Source organism: Nicotiana tabacum, chromosome 14 (assembly GCF_000715075.1).
Source record: "Nicotiana tabacum cultivar K326 chromosome 14, ASM71507v2, whole genome shotgun sequence".
Lineage (NCBI taxonomy): Eukaryota > Viridiplantae > Streptophyta > Magnoliopsida > Solanales > Solanaceae > Nicotiana > Nicotiana tabacum.
Window position 1 is genome coordinate 109447996 of NC_134093.1, and position 10611 is coordinate 109458606.

The window sequence follows — 10611 nt, forward strand, 5'->3', positions numbered from 1 at the left end:
TTGGAGGGCAGTGCAGCGAGAATTGGGCACACAGGTTCAATTGAGTACAACATTTCACCCTCAGAGGGACAGACAGTCCGAGCACACTATTCAGATATTGGAGGATATGTTATGCGCTTGTGTCATTGATTTTGGGGGTTCTTGTGATCAATTTCTGCCACTCGCAGAGTTTGCTTACAATAATAGCTACCAATCAAGCATTCAGATGGCTCCGTATGAAGCTTTATATGGGAGACGGTGTTGGTCTCCGGTGTGTTGGTTTGAGCCGGGTGAGTTAGACTATTGGGTACTGACTTGGTTTAGGATGCTTTAGAGAAGGTCAAAGTAATTCAGGAACAGCTTCGCACGACACAGTCTAGACAGAAGAGTTATGCTGACAGGAAGGTTCGTGATGTTGTTCACATGGTTGGGGAGAAGGTTCTACTCAAGATTTCACCCATGAAGGGTGTGTTAAGGTTCGGGAAAAAGGGCAAGTTGAGCCCTCGGTATATTGGGCCTTTTGAGATACTTAAGAAAATTGGGGAGGTGGCTTATGAACTTGCTTTGCCACCTAGTCTATCAGGTGTTCATCCAGTGTTCCATGTATCCATGCTCCGAAAGTATGTCGGGGATCCGTCTCACATTCTGGATTTCGGTACAGTACAGCTGGACGGTAATTTGACTTATGATATGGAGCCGGTGGCTATTTTAGACCGGCAGGTTCGAAAGCTGAGGTCAAAAAATATAGCATTAGTGAAGGTGCAGTGGAGAGGCCAGCCAGTCGGAGAAGCTACTTAGGAGACTGAGCAGGAGATGCAGAACAAATATCCACACTTATTTGAGACTCCAAGGTATTATTCTAAACCCGTTTGAGGACGAACGTTTGTTTAAGAGGGGGAGAATGTAACGACCCGGCCGGTCATTTTAAATATTGTAACCCCGTTCCCCCATTTACTTATCAATTTATGTCTTGAAATTGATTTATGACTTATCGGGTTAGTTGGTTCGGGTCCGGAAGGAACTCGGAGTGAAATGAGATACATAGTCTCATAATTAAAAATTTAAGTTAGAAAAATAGTCTGGATATGGACATTTGTGTAAACGACCTCGGATTTGAATTTTGATGATTCCAATAGCTCTGTATGGTGATTTTGGGGTTAGGAGCATGTCCGAATTATTATTTGGAGGTCCATAGAGGAATTAGGCTTGAAATGACGAAAGTTTAATTTTTGAGAAGTTTGACTGGGGGGTTGACTTTTTGATATCGGGGTCGGAATCCAATTCTGAAAATTGGAATACCTCTGTTATGTCATTTATGACTTGTGTGAACAATTTGAGGTCAATCGGACGTGATTTGATAGGTTCCGGAGTCGTTTGTAGAAATTATAAATTTCAAAGTTCATTAGGCTTGAATTGGGGTGTAATTCATGGTTTTAGCGTTGTTTGAGGTGATTTTAAGATTCGAGTAAGTCCGTATGATATTTTAGGACTTGTTGGTATATTTGTTTGAGGTCCCGAGAAGCTCGGGTGAGTTTCGGATGGTTAACAGATTGGATTTTTGACTTGGAACTCTGCTGGAAATTTTCTGATGTACCATCTGGTTTCCTTTATCACGTTCGCGAATGGAGCCTCGCGTTCGCGAAGAGGAACTGAGAGGCTGGCAATATTTTCTCTTCGCATTCGCGAAGAGAAGCACGCATTCACGAAGGGTGGACTGGGTGTGCATCGCGAATGCGAGAGGTGTTACGCGTTCGCGAAAAAGAGAGGAAGCAGCTGAGGACCCCAGGCAATTGGTCTACGCATTCGCGTAGGGGTGTCGTATTCGCATAGTGAGGGGGAACGAAGCATCACGTTCGCGAGGGGTTGAACTCGTTCGCATAGAAGGAATTGAGGCAGAGGCATTTCATGCTTCGCGAACGCAAGGCTTATGTCGTGTTCGCGAAGGAGGAATTTGGACGGGAGTTAATTTGTGCTTCGCGAATGCGAGGCATTGACCGCGTTCGCGAAGAAGAAAAGCCTGGCCAGTGAGTTTAAGTTCTCAAAATGGGATTTTTTCCCATTTTCATTTTTTGACGATTTGGAGCTCGGATGTGAGACGGTTTTGGGTGATTTTCAGAGAAAACAATGGGGTAAATGTTCTAAACTCAATATTGGTTAAATTACCCGAATCCATGGTTGTTTTTATCACTAAATTAGTGAATTGAATTGGAAAATTTTGAAAACCCTCATGGTTTAAATTGAAGATTTGAGGGTCGAGTTGGGGTCGGATTTTGGTAAAATTGGTATGGTTAAACTAGTGGTTGAATGAGCTTCCGGATTTTATAACGTTTGTCGAGTTCCGAGATGTGGGCCCCACGGGCGATTTTTGAGCTAATTTTCGGATGTTTATGAAAAATTATTTTTTTCTTATGGAATTAATTCTAATGAATTTTATTGACTGAAACGAATTATTTATGGCCAGATTTGAGACGTTTGGAGACTAATTCACGAGGAAAGGACATTGCAGAATAAGAATTTCACGGCTTGATGTAAGTAACAGTTTTAAATCTGGTCCTGAGGGTATTAAACCCAGGATTTTGGTATCATGTGATTATTTTGGAGGTGACGCACATGCTAGGTGACGGGCGTGTAGGCGTGCACCGAGGGGATTGTGACTTGATCCGTCTCGGGAAAACTGTAAAGTTGAATATTTTGTTGTTAGCTATATTCACTTTATGTGATGATAAAATTTGACTGTAAATCATGTTAGAAATCATGCTTAGGCTAAGTGACAGTACTGTTGGGACCCACAGAGGTCGCGTAATTGTTGAATTGCCTGCTAAATGCTATATGTACTCTGTCTCAGGTTCTATTTGCACATTTTATCTCAGTCTCTATTATTATTATTAATACATCATATCATTGTTGTTTGGGCTGATTTCATGATTATTGTGAGCCCGAGAGACTGGAGATTTATGACTGAGTGAGGCCGAGGGCCTGATTGTGAGATATTGATACTATAGCATGTGAGTTGGTCGTGCGGATCCTTATATTATACTATAACACGTGAGTTGGCCGTGCGGATCCTTATATTATACTATCGCACGTGAGTTGGCCGTGCAGATCCTTATATTATACTATGACACATGAGTTGGCCGCGCAGATCCAAATAATTATATTATGACATGTGAGTTGTCCGTGCAGATTATAGCGCTTGGGCTGTAGGAGCCCATCTAGAGTCTGTACATCCCCAATGAGTACGAGTACCCATTGAGTGAGTGATGAGGGCTGGGTGCCTAGAGAGTGATGAGGGCTGGGAGCCCAGTGAGTGATTGATGTCCTGAGAGGTTGTACTTGATTTCCATTTGTTGTTGCATTTAGTTGCTATCTGTCATTGTCGTGAAATCTCTGAAAGGTTGTTGATATAAGGATTACATGAACAGGAACTGTATAAAAATTGATTTGACATTAAACTGGCAGATTTGATAGCTTGTCTAATATTTGCTCGGATTACTAGAAATGAACCATAACTGTGTAGCTCGTTACTATCTTCAGTTCCTTATTTATTATTGTTACTTGCTGAGTTGGTTATACTCATACTACACCCTGCACTTCGTGTGCAGATCCAGGTGTTCCCGGACATAGCAGGTGTTTATTCTTCCATACAGCTGATTTTTCGGAGATTTAGAGATAGCTGCCGCATTTCGTAGACCTTGTCTCTCCCTCTCTATCTCTGTATTACTGTATTTTTGGTCTTAGACTATTGTAGACCGTACTTTTTCATATTTGTATTCATATTAGATGCTCATGTACTCAGTGACACCAGATTTTGGGGAGTGTTCGTATTTGTATTTGGGAGATTTTGTATTGTATTTAAATATAATATTTTCAAACTTAAAAGAAATTGTGGTTTAGTGATATTAACGGCTTGCCTAGTATCGAGATAGGCGCCATCACGACGGGTGAGATTTTGGGTCGTGACAATTACGACACTTGAAGTGCTCACGATCTGTAGAGAATAGTTAGGTGAAATTATAGGATACTTAGTGGGAAAGATTCCGACAATTGGGAAAATCATAACTCTAGACCTCCTTAATCTTGTCTCCAACCTTTAGTATCTTTATTTGTTAATTTTTTTATTTTAATTTGCTAGTTAATTAGTTAGACATAAGAATCTTAATATTTATTATTTAGGAATTGTTCAAGCTTGTCTTCTTGGTGATAGTGAACAGTTGTAGCTAAACCTTAGTTCTCTGTGGGATTCGACTCCGGACTCTTACACCGGATTATATTTGCAGCGACCGCTTATCCTTTTTAGCACTAGAGTTGGGCGTGATCAGCTTGTAACGATGTGGTTTGAGACTTTAAATTAAATAGCCATGAGATCTTGCTTTAGGAGTTTTTTTCTAGCTAGATCACTTTTTTAAAAAAAAAAAAAAAACTACTTTCTTCATTCATTCGGCATATCAGTATTAATACAACTAATTTGGAGCTCAAAAAAAAAAAAGAATCAGATTGTGTTAAGATTTTGCGTAGTTACATTTTAAATATTTATTTAACCTTTTCACAATTGCTTAAAAACAATTCGAATTTTTACTTGTTCCAGAGTATGTATTTATGAATTCTTATTTTTCAAAAGATTACACAACATTAATTTAGGGAAATATTTCAGGTTTATGTGGGCCAAAGAGACTTGACAAACTGAAGAAAACCAAAAATCAACCAAGTCTTGCAACCGTGAAATTACTCCTCTAATCTGTCCAAAGACTTTCCAAGTCAACCAATTCTTGCTTTCATTTTCTCTACAACTGTGTGGTGAAAAGCAGTATGCTATATGTACTAAAGTTATGTACACTTAGCTATAGCTATATCAGGAAATTTTTCTGATTAGTTTAATTGATCGTACGTAATATGTTTATTATCCTCCTTTCTCATTGTTTAGTCAAGTTTTTAGCTTCTGTTAATTTGCATAATGTCACTTGCGACTCTGTTTGCTCATGGAACTTTCTATTAGAACTGAGAATGCTTTCTATGTTATGTGCAAACAAAAACAAAAAAACGTTCTGACCTGCAAAAGTCAGAGCGAGCAAAACATTGTGTCGCAAGCTATTTTGTTAGCGAAAACTGCTTGGTTACCAATTAGATACTATGTATGAATTATGAATTGTACTTGAAAAAAGAGAATGATTGCAATGACAAAGCTCTTTAACCTATTCTTCTTGCTTAATAAATTTAGAGAAGCGTGTGTCATTTCCTACCTATTGTTGCCATAAAGCCTGACTTATTAGAAATATATAAAGTAAATTTAATTAAATAATAATAAATAAAAAAACTCTGGACTTGTGCGTAGGATTCGTGCCAAAATGTACAGTTAGGATATGTGTGCTACAATGAGTAGAATCAAATCTAGACATACTCAATTGGATTTCTTAAAAAGAAACTTTTCTTCATTCATTCTCTCATATCAGTATTAGTACAACTAAGTTGGAATTTTTTGAAAACATTACTTGTTTCAGAGCATATTTTTATGAATTTTTATTTTTAAAGAAAAATTAAACGTCTTTTTGGGGAAATTCTCCAGGCTATGTGGAAAATGAAGAAAACCAAATCAGTCGAGTCTTGCCACCGTAAATATTGTGGCAAATTATTCCTCTAATCAGTCCAAAGACTTTCCAAGTCTTGCTTTCATTTTCTAAAAATTTGTGTGGTGAGAAGTAGTGCAATATCTACTAAGTTTTGTGATCCACGATTTTGCAACATTAATTCAAAAGCTAAAATAGAATCATGTACAACCCATTGAGGTTCCTAACTAATTAGAGAATTATTCTAAATAGTTGTCTATTCAACCTCTTAAACTAATATATATATTAAATGTATAATATATATATATATATATATATATATATATATATATATATATATATATACACACACACACACACATAAATAATTTATATATAATTAATTATTTTTGGATAGGGGGAGAAAGATGCATAATTTTAGGATGTTTTCCATGTTCTTTTTCTTTCATATTCTAAGCCATGATTGCGTGAGTACAAAAAGATAATCAACAATCAACCAGCCGAGAATAGACATATGCTAGGAACAAAACAGAATTCATAATTTAAACTTGATGAATTCGGCCTTTAAAATCTTACAATTGAACTCAATTTATGTCAAGTTGTTTTGACTCTGCACAAAGTTAAGAAAGACTTGAAATTTATGGTCTAAACAAACTATAAATATTTGTTTGGCTATAAATAATCTTATTAAGAATAAAATAAAAAATTTAAAGTTAAATTAGTTTTTGGGACGTATTAAATTTCATATAACATCACATAAATTGGTAAGAATGGAGTAATATACTATGTATGGAAAATATTGGGTTCAACTGAGTGCTGATGCTGCTCCAGGCAGCCTTTCTTTTAACTCAGCAATATTTACAGATTATCAACTATCAAGTAAACAAGAATTTATCAAAATCGAAATAAATTGAAATAAGAAAACGAACCAGTTTTTGCCGGTCGTTCATTAGTTGTGATCCGCAAGTCGCATTAGTGATGTCGCAGTTATGAAATGCGATTTAGCCGTATTCGGTATTCCTAATGACATTTATAAATCGTTCGTCTAATGTAATTTATAAATCACATTTGGTTAATGCGATGTACATGTATATGTTTCAATACTTTTGTTTTTCCTCATCCAGGTTACCGTTTTGGATTTCCTTGTATATAATTACATATCAATTTTTATTTAATTTTTTTAACTCTTTATTTATAATTCTCCGATAGAGAATTGCTTATAATAAAAGGTAATTTACTGATACATATGTGAACTCATAGTTCTTTATCAGTTAACCTTTTTAGGCATTTAATAAATATGTGCTCATTATGTATATGAGAATTATATATGAAGAACTAAAATTTTGAAAAGAAAATTTATATGTAATGAAAAAGGATCCAAATGGGAATCGAGAATGAGAAAAAAATTAGGCGTGTCCATTTGCAAACATAAATTGCATTCAATAAATGTAACTTATAAATTGTATTCGACAAATGCATCTTATATGGCTAGTAACCTCTGGTTTTGAGACTTATAACATTAGTAATATTTTTGGTAGGCTTATGCTTTGTGCCAAGTTATCATAATTTTTATATTTTTTAATTCGAACATAAAAGACGAATAGTCCGAATCGAAGCCCAAAATGAATTAGACACACCAAATATTTACCCTATTTATTGAACAATTTAAAGAAAAATATGTGTGGCACCCGGAACCTTCATGTCTTGTATGCACCAATAAGAAAATAATGGTACCCCCATCGCATAAAATTTCTAGATCCGCCTCTGATCCTAAGAGCAAATCATAAATCAAAATTGAAAATTCATAAGCTTGAAGGGGATGCAAAAGTTTGGTTGCAAGTGCTCAGGTATGAACTCTATCCTTTCGAAGATTCAATTACTTAAATAGTGAAACCTAATTGTGTATTGATCCAATGTGCAACCGACCACATGAATTCTTGCCTATAAAGTGGCCAATGTTACGCCTCAATGAAATGTGCAAATTGTTTATATTTTTGTGTTTCACACTATTTAGTATATATCTTGCAATATGTGATTCTCTGTGTTCTAGAAGGAGACAATATTGTGATTATTTAATTGCGATAATACATAAGATGCACCTCGTACTTGTCCAGAAAAATCAGTTTCACACTCAACCTTTACGGACGTCCTAGTACCATCCTATCCTTATTCATAGTGAAATTGTACCACCCTATCCTTATTCATAGTGAAATTAATACCTCCTTCAAAGGTGAGGTGGCAGAGAAACTAATTTCACCTTACTCAAAGCGCGTTGGAGGCTGAAAAAACATAAAATACTACTTAAATTTTACATATGTTATTTTTCCATTGGTTGTTACATTTAATTACACTTAATTAGTTGTATTTAATTAGTATAATACTAACCATATTTATTTTTATTTTCCTTGTTCTTTTTCATTTTCGCGCTTTTCTTTTCTTCTCTTTCCTCTTTCCTTTTCTTCTTTCTCTCTCCTCCATTGTCATAGGAGAGCAACACCATACAATCATAATCGAAACAGAACAAAAATTAAAGATTGGTAGCTCTTTCTCCACCTATTTTATCACCTCCTCCACCCTCCAGTTGTTCTTCACAACTTGACCGGAGCAAACAATTATAAAGGTGGAAACGAAAACCCAACACTTTATTGGATCTTTCTTAGCTTCCTCTTGCTTTGCGATTGTGCTCTATACATTAACTTCACTTTATATTTTTATCTTTTGATCAAGATGGAAAAAAGAAAAAGGAAAAGAAAAATCCAAAAAGAGAGACCATTTTCTTGTCAATATAGTCGGTTAGCTTCTCTTGCAAAGGTTCCATCAAGAAAAACGTTTTCTGAAAATGTCACTTCTTTGGTTGTTCCCGTAAAAGAAAGAAACAAATGAAAAATACCCTGCTAAAATGCCACGTGTCAGCACGTGTAAACACTACTTGGGTTGAATTTGGTTGTGGCATTTTAGGGTTAAATAAATTCATCTAGGATAAGGATAGGGTGGTAATAGGACATCCGTAAAGGTCGAGCCTAAAATTGACTTTTCGGGACAAGTATAGGGAGTAACTTATGTATTTTTCCTATCTAATTAGTGGATATTATGAATATTTCTCAAAATCACTAAAGCAAATCCGATAAATAATGCTTAGAGGACATTAGACACCCAAAAAACATTAAATAGAAAATATTATCGTAAGAGGTCATAAACAAAAACAAATGTTATGTTTTATATAAAATTAGCATATGAAGGACTGTTTATATCATTAACCTCGTTGGTTTCTCATTATTTGGTTGAAATAGTAGCTCTTTTTGTCTAATTATCTTCCTCTGATAATTGTGATCCACTACTTTGCAACATTAATTTTAAGAGGAAATATGAAGATTTATTGCAATTCGCATTTCTAAACCTAAAACAGAACTTGTACAACCCCAAGTGCTAAAATAAAAAGGCAATCTTTACATGAATCCAAAATTTTAGCAAAACATTTGCGACAAACGGTGATTTGGAACAAGAGTATCCAAGAACATGCTCAACACGAAGAAGTTGAATCTTGATCTTCTTTAGCATCCCTACAATATTTTTCATGTCGATCCTTCTTGCAGCAGATTCAGCACTGCAATCTAGTGCCACTTTCATGATCGATGCCACACAATCTAGCTTCTTGTTTAAGTGATTATCCATTGGTGTTAACAAGTTGGCATCTACAACATCCATTACTGCCTCTGGGATTGAATAACTCACCCATTGCTTCAGGTTAAGATCACCATCGAACATTTCATCATTAGGCTTCCTTCTTGTAAAATTTTCCAACAACATGATTCCGTAACTATAGACATCAGATTTTGTTGACACCAATCCAGCCAGTCCATACTCTACACAATCAAACAATTTTAAATTTTAATATTTATTGATGAAAAAAGGAAAGGATAATCAATGTTCAAAGCAAAATAAAGAGACTTACCTGGTACAATATAGCCCAATGTTGCTAAGGTTTTAGTGAACAAATCAGTCTCATCTTCACCGAGCAGTTTTGAAATACCAAAGTTGCTAAGGCGGGCAACCATATTGTCATCCAACAAGACGTTACTAGGCTTCAGATCACAACGAATCACGGGTGATGAGCACTCATGGCGATGCACATGCCACTTGTTTCAAAGCATATTTTTATGAATTTTTATTTTTAAAGATAAATTACACGTCTTTGTAGGGAAATTCTCCAGGTTATGTGGAAAATGGAGAAAACCAAATCATTCGAGTCTTGCCACCGTAAATGTTGTGGCACATTATTCCTCTAATCGGTCCAAAGACTTTCCAAGTCTTGCTTTCATTTTCTCAAAAATTGTGTGGTGAGAAGTAGTGCAATATCTACTAAGTTTTGTGATCCACCATTTTACAACATTAATTCAAAAGCTAAAATAGAATCATGTACAACCCATTGAGGTTCCTAACTAATTAGAGGAATTATTCTAAATAGTTGTCTATTCAGCTGCTTAAACTAAAAGCAGTCGTCGAATAGTATAATATACATATGAAGTATAACATATGCTCAAAAAAGCAATCAAGAATCAACCAGCCGAGAATAGACATATGCTAGGAACAAAGGAGAATTCATAATTTAAACTTGATGGATTCGACTTTTAAAATCTTACAGTTGAACCCAATTTATGTCAAGTTGTTTTGACTGAGCACAAAGTTACGAAAGATTTTTAAAATTTATGGTCTAAACAAACTATAAATAATTTTTTTGACTATAAATAATCTCATTAAAAATAAAAAGAAAAGCTTAAAGTTAAATTAATTTTTTGGGACGTATTAAATATCAAATAACATCACATAAATTGATATGAATGGAGTAATATACGATGTATTGAAAATATTTGGTTCAACTGAGTACTGAAGCGGCTCCGAGCAGCCTTTCTTTTAACTCATCAACATTTAGAGAATATCAACTATAAAGTAAACATGAATTTATCAAAATCGAATAAAAATGTAAAAAGAAAATGAACCACTTCCGCCAGTGAGGGATTAAAATTGTAACGATCCAACCGGTCATTTTGAATATTTGTATTCCGTTCAGTTG

The 10611-nt window shown here is 35.3% G+C and overlaps 1 protein-coding gene across 1 annotated transcript; it reads right to left on the reverse strand.

Annotated features, from left to right (window-relative positions):
* Window positions 1-8891: 8891 nt before the first annotated feature.
* Window positions 8892-9824, reverse strand: LOC107773844 (receptor kinase-like protein Xa21). Its single transcript, XM_016593270.2, has 2 exons — window positions 9493-9824; window positions 8892-9403 (listed from the first exon to the last, which is right to left on the reverse strand). The coding sequence occupies exons 1-2, from the start codon at window positions 9593-9595 to the stop codon at window positions 8967-8969; spliced, it is 540 nt and encodes a 179-aa protein (XP_016448756.2). The 5' UTR covers window positions 9596-9824; the 3' UTR covers window positions 8892-8966.
* Window positions 9825-10611: the final 787 nt, after the last annotated feature.